The sequence below is a fragment of the Centruroides sculpturatus genome, unplaced genomic scaffold (genome assembly GCF_000671375.1).
Source record: "Centruroides sculpturatus isolate CEXI.00-Female unplaced genomic scaffold, Cexi_2.0 scaffold116, whole genome shotgun sequence".
NCBI lineage: Eukaryota > Metazoa > Arthropoda > Arachnida > Scorpiones > Buthidae > Centruroides > Centruroides sculpturatus.
The window spans coordinates 894,806-910,430 of record NW_019384401.1 but is presented as its reverse complement, the minus strand read 5'-3'; the positions used below and the strand labels follow the sequence as shown (position 1 = coordinate 910,430).

General features: G+C 32.2%; 1 protein-coding gene across 1 annotated transcript; it reads left to right on the top strand.

The window, feature by feature from the left end:
- Positions 1-244: 244 nt before the first annotated feature.
- On the top strand, positions 245-14,310 carry LOC111618673 (acyl-CoA-binding domain-containing protein 5-like). The gene is made up of 6 exons (XM_023360237.1): positions 245-445; positions 3,531-3,635; positions 6,799-6,896; positions 7,074-7,284; positions 7,554-7,786; positions 14,124-14,310. The coding sequence occupies exons 1-6, from the start codon at positions 283-285 to the stop codon at positions 14,250-14,252; spliced, it is 939 nt and encodes a 312-aa protein (XP_023216005.1). The 5' UTR covers positions 245-282; the 3' UTR covers positions 14,253-14,310.
- Positions 14,311-15,625: the final 1,315 nt, after the last annotated feature.

Genomic DNA, 15,625 nt, shown 5'->3' with positions numbered 1-15,625 from the left:
TCTGACTTTAAAATTTTACTCTTTATTAGCATTTACAACTTTTTTAATAAAACTCATTTCTACCCTCAAAATTAAGCTTTTTTGCCATTTTTATAACGGTTAANTAATATTTAAATCTTTAACTATCTAAATTTATTTTTAATTTTTTCATATAAAAGGATAAAATAATTCAAATAATAATGGTAAAACATAATAAACATAGTACTATATTCTATGCACTATTTATTAATAATACAAAAGTATTAATGTTTTCATTGAAACCTATGGCAGATTGTGGAAACTATGTCTTACACTGAAAGTGTTGCTGATTTTATGGATATCTTGGGTCCATTTTATGAATTTGTTCCATTGGAAGACAGTGAAGCTAAGCATAATGGTAATGGTAGTCATGAATCTGATGAAGATAATGATATTCATATCAAACAGGCTATGGAAAATAGTATTGGTAAGTAATTAATAAAATTTTACCTAATTTTCCTTATTTCAAATTTTGCTCCACTATAATTTTTTTAATTCTGAAAATGAGATTAATTGTAAAGAGATAAAAATTTTTCCTTCTTTTTATGACAATTAAATATAATAATTTCTAAGTTATTGCATCAATGATTAATATAATGTATAATTCATAGTGAAATATAGTAACATCTTTAGGTAAATACTGGTTCTAATAAGTATCACCTCTAAGTCTATATGCCTTTAGAATTTCTGGTACAGTAGATAGATAATGAATGAACAAATGTTTTTGATCCTTTATCCAGATCTGCTTCAGGTTCATTGATAATTTCCAAATTTGGAAAGCCAAGAGTTTTCAAACATTTTCAAATAGAAAATTGCTTATATCAGTAATGAATTGATAATAAAGATGTGAATGCGTGAACCTCCAAAACTATATTTTAATGCTGTGTCAAATCATTGGGGGAATAATATGTATTTACTCATATGAATGGTCTTCACATGCATATCACCATGCTTGGGATATCATGTTGCTTTCCTTGAAGTTTATACATTTACCTGTTTTGCTAGCCTTGTAAATTTCTAGTGTTTCTAAGGCATTGATGCTAATGTTGTCTAAGTCAGCTTCTACATCAGGATCGGTAGCGTATGTTGCCAGGGTGGTGGTGCATCTTTTTCTATGATGTCATATTTGTATTCTTTAATCTTTTTTGTATAGACTGTTTAGTCAATCCAATGTACACCATATTTCTGTGGTACCTATGATCCCTGATTGGGACACTGTACACACCTGGTGCCCTCAAACTATCAGGTTTCCATTGAAGACAACTATGTCGATAAACTACAGGCTCGGGTAGTATGTTTCACAAAAACACCTCTTGCCTTAGCAAGATGTTGGTGGCATCTCCAGACACACCGAGGCTCTTTGCTTTTGCAAAAACACACAAACCCACACCTTCCATCAGACCAATCCTTGATAAGGCCAGATCTCCCACTAAAATCCTGGAAAACATAGTACACTGGATAGTAGCAGAACATCTGAAGGATTATCCTCTAAATGTTAGAGACTCCAAAGAGCTAATAGATACCATAAGGAGCACACAGACAACAGAGATTCCCATGTCATGTTAATGGATTCGAGGTGCTAATCCTTCCATTAATTAATGAAGGTAACATGGAAACCAAAATATACTACAAACCCAGCTTTCTTCCTTTATACATACTGGCTGATTCTGAGGACCTGTATCCATACAAGGTAGCAGCATTCAAAGCATTAACAAAATCTGCATTAATACAACTCTAGATGGGAGGACACACTCAAGGAATTCAAACAGCTAGAAGACATTGTAGTAGACCACGGATACAATAGAAACCTAATTAGAAGTTTAGCTCGGAACCACTACAGACTACATTGTAGGGGGTACACCTCCACAAAACAAGAGGAGCACAACGAAATACCTGATCAGGATCCCAAATACACTGTAATAGAATATAACAAAAACCTACATTCCCTATGTAAGGAAATAGCACAAAGGAAGGGCACAAAAATAGTTTACAAGAGGACACAAACTATTTACTCCCTATTGAGGAATGCTAAAGACACACCTGATAGTTTGAGGGCACCAGGTGTGTAAAGTGTCCCAATCAGGAACCGTAGGTTCTATAGGAATATGGTGTACATTGGATTGACTAAACAGTCTATACAAAAAAAGATTAAAGAACATAAATATGACATCACTAGAAAAAGATGCACTACTGTCCTGGTAACATATGCCACTGATCCTGATATAGAGGCTGACGTAGACAAACTAGCATCAGTGCCTTAGAAGCACTAGAAATTTACAAGGCTAGCAAAATGGGTAAATGTATAAACTTCAAGGAAAGCAACATGGTATGCATGTGAAGACCATCCATATGAGTAAATACATATTATTCCCCCAATGATTTGCCACAGCATTAAAATATAGTTTTGGAGGTTCAAGCATTCACATCTTTATTATCAATTCATTAATGATATAGCAATTTTCTACTTGAAAACGTTTGAAAACTCTTGGCATTCCAAATTTGGAAATTATCAATGAACCTGAAGCAGGTCTGGATAAAGGATCAAAAACATTTGTTCATTCATTATCTATCTACTGTACCAGAAATTCTAAAGTCTTATAGACTTACAGGTGATAGTGATATGTTGTCTTGAAAGTATATATCTAAAAATAAATTAATGTTAGATTAATATGGCCTTGCAATTTATAAAATTATTTGAGATATTGAACTTTGGCAAAGATAGTTTTTTTTTTTTTCTATTTAGTTTTATCTTGTTTAGTGTGATGAAATGAGACTATAAATCCATATTAAAAATGTTGTACAGTATTTTGTATTATTAAAATAATCTTAACAATAAAAACAGAAAATTAGAGGCCAAGAAAACTTATAGAGTTTATAATTTCATATTATTTATCTAAAACAATAACATTTATTAGTATTAAGAGAACAATATGTATTTACTAATTATAATCACAAAATTGATTTAATTTGCATACAATAATGATAAAAATATTTATTTTTCAATTTTTATTTATTTTAATGAAAAAATAATATTTAAATGGAAGAAAATTAATGTAATTTAAGATAATCTTATTTTATACATTATAATATAAATTATTAGAGTTTTGTGTAAATTAAGAGATGAATTTTGTATAAAGTTTTTACAGTGATTGGAATAATTTTATTTTTTTATTGAATAAATAAATATACATAAGATCAAAGTAAAAATTTTATCTATATTAAGAGAAAAAAAAATTTGAGATTATATATTTCGAAAGCGATAAACAGAGATTATTCATTTTTTAAATTTGAAAGGCAAAATGGTTAGATTAGATTATTCTGTATATCAGAAGTCACTTGTTGTTATGTATTTGATTCGACAGGTGTATTTATACTTGCAGCTTTTTTGGTATTTTATAATAAACTGTATTAGTCTTCATAATTTATTCAAATTAATAAGTATAAAATTATATAACAATACTTTAAAGCATACAATATTCAAAATAAACTGATATGTAATTTAATTTTTATAGATTCTTTAGACAGTGTAACAAAGTCTTTAAAAAAGCAGTTAAAAAGTAAAAAATGTAATGGTGATTTGAGAGATGGTGGAATTAATAATAGACAGCTGTCAGAAGGTATGTTGATATTATATTGAATTCTCTTTGTAACATAATTTCTGATTTAATTATTTACTCATTAAAATACATACGAAAATATATTTTAATATTAATTATTAACCTTCAATAATAATTATTTAGGGATTTAATAATTTGATCATATTTAATGCTAAAAGAAAATAGACTGAGTATATTTTTTTCATTTACATTGTTATTTAAAAATTTATTTTCTCTGCCTACTTCCAATAGAAAATTACTAAATAGCTAATTCATATATATGTTACTGCTAAAGCTCGAAGGCCGTTAATGTGTACATTACCTAGCTAATCTCCAGATTAACTATGGTGATCCATGAACATGTGGAATCAAAAGCTTTCTGCATTTTACCTAGGTAATCTGCACATTAACGGATTCCGTATTGTTAAAGTTCAAAAGTTTGTTTCTCTCATTTCCTTTCCCTACTCTTTCCCTCTCTTACTCCACTTTTAATTTGGTTTTGCCAGCATCTTGTCATCGCCAGTTGTTTTTATTTCTCATAATTTGCATTGGCTGCCAGTGCTTCGCATAACTAATTCTGTTTTCAAATTTGTTTCTGCTTGTTAGCGCGTGAATTTGTGATGGGATTTTTTTTAAAGTAGATAAATTTAACTCCTAGTATGCAAGCAAGCACCGAATTGGTGAGTAAAATGAAGAAAAAATTCTTCGCAAACCTCTTTAGTGAATATTCAAAATATAATAGTGTTTTAATGACAGGACGAAAGTATGATTCCATAATTGAAGATGTAAAGCGAATAAAAGTTTCCAAGAAGAAAGAATCATCTTGAAATTATCAAATAATTCAAGGGTATGATGTGTTGACTGTACAAGGCTGTGAAAAATTCATTGAGCTGTTGTCAGATGCGCAAGAAAGTGTGAAAAAGTTTGTCCATGCTGAAGAATTGTTTGACATATTGTATTTGACTCATTTGTCAATTGGCCATGGTGGAAGAGACAGAATGATCAAGCGATTAAAAACATTTTATAAAAACATAACCCAAGCCCAAATAAAAATGTTTTTGGATTTATGCGAACCTTGTCAACAAAAACAAAAAAGTGCGAAAAAAGGGCTTGTTGTAAAGCCGATTATTTCATCGCATTTCAATAGCAGATACCAGGTGGATCTCATCAATTACCAATCTCAACCAGATGGAAGGTTTAAGTTTCTTCTCATATATTAAGATCACTTAACAAAATTTGTTGTATTAAAGCTGCTCACATCAAAACAGACGCATGAAGTAGCATATAATTTGCTTGATATTTTTCTTCTTTTTGGCACTCCAAGTATTTTGTATTCTGATAACGGATGTGAATTTTGTAATAAAATCTTAGAATGTGTAACACAGTTGTGGTCAGAAATCAAAATGATTAATGGCAAACCTACACACAGCCAAAGTCAAGGAAGTGTAGAACGAAGGAATCAAGATATTAAAAACATGCTAATTACTTGGATGACTGATAACCAAACTAACAAGTGAAGTGAAGATGTGCGATTTGTACAATTCATGAATTGTGTTTGTCATTCTGCAATGAAAAGAAGTCCATACGAAGCCATGTTCAGTTGTCCTGCAAAAGTGGGATTGACTTCTTCTATTATACCACAAAGTGTATTACATTCGATAAATACTGAAGAAGACCTTGAAAAATTAGAAGATTTACAAGAGACTGTGATTATAGGATCACAGTCAAATATTACTCAAGATGACATTTCGTTATCCCCTGCTTCTACAGAATCACCTATAGAAATACAAGAATTTATTGACAGTAATCTTAAACTACCTTCTACATCATTGATTGAGGAATATTCAGTTATGAAGAATATTCAGTTACCCTGCACCTCCGAGGAATCACCTCTGCAAGTTGAAGAAGTCATCACTGAGTTACCCTCAACTTCAGCAGAATCGCCATCACAGTTTCGTACTGACCCTGTAAAGAGCACTGTACAAGACATAATCTGTTTTGTTTGCTCAAAAGCAGCATCAAGTGCTCACAAGTGTAAATCGTGTGATATGTCTGTTCACTTAGTTTGTGGAGAAGTAGATCCTAAAGAGGAAGGATATGGTAAGAATGTATTGTGCAACATCTGTAAAAAGAATATGGATAATATGGATCAGAAAATACAACGTGATGAAGCCAAGAAATGTTTAGAAAAGCAAGCAAAGAAAATGTTAGCAGTTTTTAATGCAAAGAACCCAAATGTCGATGAAGGTGTCACTGTGAGAATTAAAGTACCCGAAGAAGACAGATCAAACACTGATGCACGCTGAATTTTAGCTGTTGTTCTTAGTAAAACAGAGGATAGCTTTTATAAACATGGTACTAAAACGGGTATCTTAAAACAATTGTATGCAAAATCTAAATTCAGTGTTTGCAAAAAGAGATTCTTAACGAAAGAAATGTCCCTGCTATAGAAATATCTTTACGTCAAACAGCAATAAAACAATCCCTTGGTACTGAACAGGGTTTCAGAAAGTGTGACTGCAAATCTAAATGTACCACAAATAGGTGTGCTTGTCACAAAAACCAATTGCTATGTAATTCAAAGTGTCACCAAACTTTAGATTGCACTAATAAGTAAGCACAATTTTATCATATGTTTTGCAAATTCATTTCTCTAATTGTAATAATATTTTAAACCATTTGATTTTTGTATTACAGTTTATTTAATTGATTGATGATTGATTCTATCAACTAATTTGTTGATTGTTTGATTGTATTAACTTGACTCTTTAGATATTTAAAATTAAATAAATAACAATATGTTAATTTAAGCGTACAGAAACATTGCTGTTGTTCCAGCAAAAATCTTATTTTCACTTTACTGAGTGCCTAGTAGGTAATGTGCAGATTACCTAGATACTCTGCACATTATCTAGGTAATTTGAGAAATGGAATAATTTTCGTAGCTTTAATGGATCACCCTAGTTAATCTGCAGATTAGCAAGGTAATGTACACATTAATGGCTTTCGAGCATTAGTGGTAACATATACATAAACATAGTGAAATCATGACTGTAAAAGTTAAGTTTTCATATGATAGATAATATAAATATATTATTAAATGTATATATAATAATATATTTATAATTTATCAAAACATTTATAAAATTTACATTTGAAATAACTTTTGTTTGTATATTTGTAGCTTTCAATGCTCTAAAGAGCTCTAATGGTCATAAGGAAAATGGTGCAGATGAAAGTGAAACAGATGAATTCTCTGATACTTATGATCAGATAACAGAAGTAACTAGTTTTTACTTTTATTAATTATCTATTAGTTCTTTTGAAATTAGATATATAAGATACCAGTATGTTTGATTCGTTATCTAAAATAGTTTATTATAATAATTAAATTGAAAATTCTTATTCAATTCATAATATCTTACTTAAAATACAAGATGAAACTTTATATATTTCTAGGAAGAAAATGGAAATGGTATATTAGAAGTAACAAATGGTCAATTAGATTACAATTCCAATAATTTTAAAGATCATACAACGTTAAAAAGTGGTAAAATTGATCATGTAACACAGACGCGTGGTGGTGGAGATCAGAGACCTTCATCATCATCAGGTAATAGGGAATCTGGAAGCAGTAATGGAAGACCCTTTAGGAATCGTCAGAATCGAGGTATGATTTATGTATGAATATAACATATTATGATATGTAACTAATTCAGACAACACTGTCAGCATTATATATAGCATATATAATGGTTTAATTCAAGGAGCCAAATACTTTTTATTAGTAGGAACTGTAGAGATTGAAAGTGTTTCTACAAATAAAAAGTATTTGGCTCCCTGAACTAAGCAGTTTTGATATATACTTATTAAATCTTTTATGATATATTTAAATAAGTAAATATCACAGAAATCCTGATGTGATATCAAAAATTTCAGATATTGGATTACAACCTCATGTTCCATCACCAATGTATTCTAGTACTAATGTAAATCCAGGAGGAAATGGAAATGGTGAGGATGGAACCATTGGAGGAAGACATTCAGTTGATGTTGGAGAGCAGTTGGCTTTAGCAGTCATTAAATTGCAGCATACTATGGATGAGGTTGTGAATAGACTAGATTCTCTTGAAGTTCTTTTGCAAGATAAGCAGCATGATAAAAATAATCAGGTAATAATGTTTTAATGAAATTAATAGTGACTGATATATTAAGGAGAAAAAATAGAATTTGAGAATTAAACTTTAATATAATATATATTCACTATAGAAAAGAAATAAGATTTGTTTTCATGAACATTTTCTTGGATACTTTATATATACTCTTAGTAGATACAGTTCAAATGGTTTTGTTCAGAAAATGAACAGAGCTAGGAGTATAGTTTTCACTTCAAGAAACAGTGATTCTAAATTGTTAAAATGGTAAAAGAATTTTTTTTACATACTTAAATTCAATTTGTTTAGTTTTTAGTGTACTTTATACTTGTATTCAGTATTCAACATTCAATTCCTGTAAAGCATTCTATTGATTCCATTTCAATATGTTAACATAGACAATGAAGTATCTCAAATTTTATAGATGATTTTTGAATGGTAAACTTATTCCTTTGTGCATTCCTAGGGAAAGAAATTCAGAAAGATAGCAATTGATTAAAGTAAATTCTTTTGTTTCTTCACATTGACTATTGCTTTGAGTTATTCCAATAACTGCATTATCTTTTCTTGAAGATTAAAGTTCAAAATGACATGAATCTTGTAACAGGAATAACTCAGCCATTCACTATATACAAAACTACTTTCTGCTGAATCAAATCTGCAACTTTTGAAACAATTATTTCAATGCGTTTTTAGTACAGTGGGGCCCACCAGTGGTCGAGGGATAAAACTACACATAAAAGACCTTCCGGTAGGCATTTCTCCCCCCTCAGTAGATTACCATGTATTGTGTTGCTGTAATTGAATAAAACTAGTACACTGATGCACCCAGAGGGGGCCAAAGGGCCTACCATTCTCCAAAGAAAAATGGGGGGAAAAACTATAAAATTTGCCTAATTCTTTTCTTTATTAAAATTCATTGTTTTATTTATATTGTGTTGTGTCTTGTATTCCTATGCTACTTATGAATTAGTGGTGACATAAGTGGGAATTTTATTGATTTTATTGCATTCACTTTTAGATTAATTCATAGAATGTTTAACAATGGATTTTTTTCAAAGTACAATAGAGCATCGATTATCCGATCCCCTGATTAACCGTCATATCAGTTAACTGACCGTTCTAGTCGGCAAATTTCAAATGTCTGCTAGTGATAAGGCACTACAATATTTGGCTATGTCTTGGATACTTTAATATTATTTTTGTTAAATGTTTGCTTGTTTTAGCTGGCAATACTGGCTCGACCATTGAAGGGAGGCCAGTATTTAAATGAGACTTAATTTTCTAATTATGAGTGGTTGTTTGTTTTGTGAGCAATAAAATAATTTAAAAATAATATTTAACGATACAATAGCAATGATTATTATTTAAAAAAAAATTTTGTTAGGCTTAACATTGATGAAAATTTAACACAAAATAGGTTAACGATATACTAATATATTAATTAATAGCGATTTACTAATATCCTAATTACATGGGATATACTAATAATGTATTTTTTTTTGTTCTTTTCGGTTATCCAATTTTTCAGTTATCCGACCAACCTGAATTCCCAATTGAGTCGGATAATCGATGCTCTACTGTATACATAAACAGCATAATATGTATAGTTCATTGAAGTTTAGAATTTTCAAACATCAAACCTATGATTGGAAGTTCACATAATCAGTCATGTTATGGGAAATAGGCTGGTTTTAGAGCTTTGTAACAAGTAATCTACAACTCACAATTTACCTCAGTTTATTACCCTAGTAAATAGATAATTTTGATTTTGGTTTTGATTTCATTTTAGTTTCATTAAAGGGATGCAATATTAACTGCCATTTTCCTCCAAAGTTTTTGTAAAAAATGCTTCTTATCCTTTTAATTCTTTTTTACAAGACACACACTGCCACTCTGATTGTAATACTACATGTAGTACAGTAGAACCTCCATTATCCGGATCTCCATTATCCGGATTTTCGATTATCTGGATTGTTCAAAATAAACAAAAATTTTACGAATTTGCTGATTTGCACTTGGCAAATTACGACACTGTTTATGTACATGATGGAATGCATAACTTTTTTTGTTTCAACAACATCTCACCCAGCACAGTTGGTCCTAAACTCTTAAATATATTTTACGTAGTAATAAAAATATAACTTGACATACGTATTTATAAATAATTTATATTCAAATTTCATCATTTCTATGACCACGGGCGGCGTAAGGCATGGACGACGTGGGCCATCGCCTATGCCTTGCGGTCCGAAGGGCCTCGCGCCTCGAAGGTTTATGCATTACTTAAAAGCTGTGAACACGACAAAAAAATTTTACTCGTCATAAAACTATAAATAGTTTGTCAAATTTTTATTCATAAAAATTCTGTTTCAACTGCTGTTTATTTTATAAAATCCGTCTTCTTGCGCCACCAGAGGGCCTTTTAAACAATAGGTAGTCTGTTAGCATTGGTTAGTAGTAGTCCAAATTCAATACAAACGTTTGTATCTTGAAAATTTGATCACAATTTAAATACAGTATTTATTTTTAATATTACCGATATGTCATCGAAAAGAAAACGTGTTGTATTATCATTAAAAGACAAATTAAAGTATTTGTTTCGATTATCCGGATTTTTCCTTATCCGGACTACCTTCATCCCCAATTAGTCCGGATAATCGAGGTTCTACTGTACTTAAATTTATAGGGTACTCATCATCGAAAGTGAAAAATACTTTTATACTTTTGACAAACCTTATTAATTAAGAAAGTATTTAATAGATGCATAACTGCTATCAAAATATATGCAGATTACAACAAACTTTTAAATAAAAATGTGCTGTATATGCTTGAAATTATCAATTTAAATCTTTGAAATGAGAGAGGAATAATGATAGAACTTCTGGTTTGCTGGAGTATTTGATTGGCATCACATAGATCATATGCTGCAGATGAAAGAGATGAAAATGTATTTAGTTAATTCAATATGTACAGTACTCTATATACATTTATTGAACTGGCAAATAGAATACATAGAAAATAGATATGTGTAGTATGTGTTTCATATCTATATTTATGTATTAAACAATTCTTCTTCTTAGCATTGTCCCACAGATATAGGGTCCACTATTCAGATCTTCAAATGCCACTTTGTTCGATCAGTGCATCATCTGGGTTCAGGTGCAGAGCCCTTAGGTCTTCATTGATAGCATCTTGCCATCATTGCTTTGGTCTTCTGCATGGCTGGCGGCCATTCACCTATATATAGTAGGCAATATTGGCAACTGTATCTGGGGCTGATCATTGGACGTGGCCAAACCCGCACAGGCGTATCTCTCTCATTTTTGCCTCAATGGGTGCAATGCCAAATTGTTGGCATATCGTGTCATTGGTGATATGGTCACAAGGAGGGATACACCAAGCGTCCTGCAAGCCATGCGTATCTCCATTCCGTGGAGATGCCGTTTGCTGCTCTCGTTGATGGTCACCATTGGAACCATAGATGGGTTGTACCATAATCTGGTAGATTTTCGATTTTAGATACATGGGCATCTTTTTGTCGCAGAGAACACTGTGACTTCTCACCATCATGCTGCATTCACCCTCATTCATACCTTGTTGTCAATGCCTCCAACACTCTGTAGGGTTGAGCTGAGGTATTGAAAATTGTGCGTTTTATATAGTTATCACCGTTGACCTGGATCATGCCCACATTTGGAAAAATTTCTAGATATTTGGTTTTCTTGGTGTTAAGGCACAAGCCAAGGCAACTAAGACAGTTGCTCCAGGCCTGCACCTGGCACTGTAGCTCTTCTTGAGTGGTGGTTGCAAGCATGATGTCATCAGCATAAAGCAGTGTCCAAGAGACATCGTTCTGTATATTCTTTGTGATAGTGTCTATGATGAACGAATAGCAGTGATGACAGTGCGGAGCCCTGATGAATGCTAATGTTCACTGGGAAGTTGTCAGATGTACCAGTTGTGCACTTCACTCGGCTGCTGGTATTTGCATACAGCATTCTGACCCAGCTGATGAGGTCCTCAGGCACTCCGTGGTTGTGGAGTGCATACCAAATGAGCTGGTAGGTACATGGTCAAAGGCATTTTCCAAGTCAGGAGGGCGACGCGTAGTGGTTTATTTTTCTCCCAGTGTTTCTCCATCAATCTGTGGGTTGTGAAGATTGCTCCAGTAGTTCCACAGCCCCTCACAAAGCCACACTGGCCAACACTGATCCAAACAATGTCATGCAAACTTTGGTCAATAATGCACTCAAAGATTTTCATGGTGTTAGAGAGTAGGCATATTGGCCGGTAGTTGGAGCATTCTGCTGGATTGCCCTTGTTCTTGAAGACCAGTACAATGATACTTGTGGACTAGATCACCGGAGGTCGGCTGGTGACTACCACAGCATTGAAGAACACAGTTAGTGAAGTTGTAGCCTCAGTGTGCAGGTCCTTGAGCTTCCAGATGTTGGCTGGCAGGTCATCTGGTCCTGGTGCCTTCTGGTTCTTCATACTTCTAATTGCCGCAGACACCTCCCCAGCCATGATTTGAAGGACTGGCTCAGAGCAGAAATCAGTGGATGTGGGAATTCAATGTTTGAGATTTCATCAAAATGTTTGCACCTGCAGCTCAAGATTTCCTTCTTATCCTGCAGACGCCATCCATTCTTATCCTTCACACACATGTAGTGCTCGATGTCTCACACAGCCCTTGTTCACTCTTTCACCTGTTGGTAGATGTTGTTCTCACTTTCCTGTGTGTCAAGTTGCTCGTAAAGATCTCAATGATGTTTGGTCCGCGCTGCAGCCACCGCTCTCTAAGCTTCCCCCTTGGCTGCAATGTACCGCTGCCAGTTTTCGTTGATCTTATTGGCGAACCAAGCTTTAAAGGCTATCTTCTTTTCCTGCACCTTTTGTTGTACTTCTTCTGTCCAAAGCCATGTCTTCTTATTGATTTGCCGACTACCTACATTTTTGATGCCAAGGGTTGTCCTTGAAGCTGTGATGATGGAATCGTGGAGCACATACCACATTGCGTCAGTTGAGGGTCCGTTGGCTTCAGGGAAGATAATGCTGTTGATCATGGCAGCTTCATGTACCATGGCAGCAACTTCCACCAATTAATCATCATCAGCCCTCTGATGCAGCTGCCCTGACTTTGTGTGTGATCTTCATGTTGATGATTAGCAACTTATGCTGTGGGCCAGACAATCGGATGGAATGACCTTTACATCGGTGATGCTATTGTTGAATTCATGTCTCTGTGCCAGCATGTAGTTGATCTGGCTGTAGCTGTTTCCACTGGTGTAGGTAACCAAATGATTCGTGCATTTCTTGAAAAGAGTGTTGCAGACAACAAGGTCATTAGCTTCTGCTAAGTTAAGAATTCGACAACTGTCATTGTTTTGTGTACCATATCCAAAGCTGCCATGGCAATCATACCTATTCTTGGGCTCCCAACATGGCTATTTAAGTCACCACACCATGAGCATATCCTCCATAGGGCACGATGCTACATGGTCATGTAGATTCCACCAATACTGCTCCTTCTCCTCCTCAGCATATCCTGTTTGCGGAGCATATGTTGAGAAAATATGCAGTCAGCAAGTACCTATGTCAATGATAACGGACATGATTTACTTCTGTCACGCAAGTCAGGGCTAACAATAGTACATAAGTTTAATAAACCAATCATAGATGTCATGTGACTTCTCTCTCTTCCAATGTGTTTCCTGCAGGCAGGCAATGCTCACATTAAAAATGTAAGTATATCGGCAAGCTCGGTTAATGTTTCAGTGTTGAGTGTAGTGATTCAGATCGACTTTGGTTTAGTTTTCAAGTTTGGGTTCATGTTTGGGTAGGCTAGCTTCTTAAACCGGTTCCACCCTTTAACCGGTAGCCCTTGCAAATTTTTCACGCTGGCCAGGTGTGGCCAACACACATTGCCTCTGGAGTACGTCCTAGCATTCGAATGTGATTCTAAAAGTGACATTTCTGATCCTTGGGTTGCAACAGGAGTTGACCAACTGGCTTCTCGCCACAGCCTGACGTTGGGTCCGTGTTCAGCTTACCACCACCTTACAGGTGGGCAGTCTCTAACAGCACCACTTTTAAACAAATTCTTAATCTTTTAAAAAAAATAAATAAATAAAAAATAAATTATATATTAAACAATAACTTAATAGAAAATACAATTTACAGAAAATTAAAAGTTATTTAACATGGATGCTGTATTTAAACCATATAAAACTTTCTTGGACATTCCATAAATTGAAACTTAAATTATCTTTTCACTATTATATTGAAAATATAATCTTAATTTTGTATTTTATTATGTATAAAATATAAAATAAATTTTATATTATTTTAGGAATCATCTGATAAAAGGCTATTATGGTCTTTATTTGGTCTTTCTCCTAGTGCTGCAATGTTCATTGTTCTGTGGCCATTTGTTGCACATTGGATTATTAACATCATGAGAAGAAAAAGACAAAGATAATGTATATAACTCAATTGTTTTTACACTTTCTCATTCATTCCACAAACTAGTTTTATAAGAAAAAAAAAAGATCTGTATCTATACAGATATACAATGTAACTCAGTGTTGTTTGGTATTGGGATATTTGTTAATTGACTGAATTATGTATATAAAGTATTATATTATTTATGTAAACTTTGTGTTTATATAAAATTCTATATAATTATTACTGTTTATACATCAAAAATTAAATATTTCACAAATATTTAAAATGTGAGATTATTAAAAATATTTAATATGTATTAGAGTTGTACAGTACATAATGTAAGAAATTATATTGTCTAGTTATTGAGTTCTGAATTTGATTTAATCAAATATACTCTTATTTTGATTTTATTTTTTATTGGCTGTATACAACTATGCATTTGAAATTAATTTTAAGAAACTTTTTGAAAAATAAGAACCACACATTAAATATTTACACACAAAAATTATTTTAGTTTTTCTGTAGATCATTGCAATTTACTATAACAAATGTAGAATAAATTCTCACATGATCAAAAGTTTGCAATACAATAGAAATCTTTGTATATTAGAATCTCTATTAACTATAAATATGAGAATTGTTAAATGCAACTGATTTAATACATAATTTATTAGAAATTGTATAAGAAATTTAATTCCTTGAAGGAAATCCTACCTTGTCAAAAATTCAATAATTAAAAGGAAAATTTTTGTATTAAAATTGTATTATTTAACACAATGAGAAACTTATAGTAAATATATTCATAGTATTATATTATTATGCTGAAATAAAATTGTTGATTTCTGGAATTATATTGTCATGTTTTCATTGTTAAATTAAAATTTAATTTAAAACTTGAATTATCTTGTTTGTGATTTGCATCATTTTTTCATTAAAAAGAAAAGAAAACACATCAGGTATCACAGAATCAGTTAATATTGTATTGAATATTATTTTGAAATACTGTACTACTATTTTTTTGTTGTTCTTGTTGCTGAATTCTGAAATGTAAACTTCAAATGGTCAAAATATGTTAACGATAAACCATTTAATAAATGATCTTCTGAGAGTATATGAAACCATTATAATAAGGATTATGATGGATTTAGTAATCATATATATCATCAATTTTGATATATAGAATTCAAATATAATCTATTAAATGCTATCGTCCAATCAGTAACACTTATTTATTTGAAGTATGTTAATAGAATTTTTAATACAAATTCTTTTCTGGCATAGCTGTACTTTTCCAATCAATCAACTAAACTTGTTTTTCAAAAATCTCATTTTAATTATTCATGCTTCAAATGTTTAATGTACATTTTTAAAATTTTTTATTCAATCTAGATTATTTCCAAAAAGAAT

Bases quoted from the DNA above. Each gene is read 5' to 3' on its own strand.
- LOC111618673 (XM_023360237.1), top strand. From the start codon at position 283: ATGTCTTACACTGAAAGTGTTGCTGATTTTATGGATATCTTGGGTCCA. The intron at 6,897-7,073 runs GTAACTAGTTTT...ATATATTTCTAG, and splicing joins CTTATGATCAGATAACAGAA to GAAGAAAATGGAAATGGTAT. The intron at 7,285-7,553 runs GTATGATTTATG...CAAAAATTTCAG, and splicing joins TAGGAATCGTCAGAATCGAG to ATATTGGATTACAACCTCAT.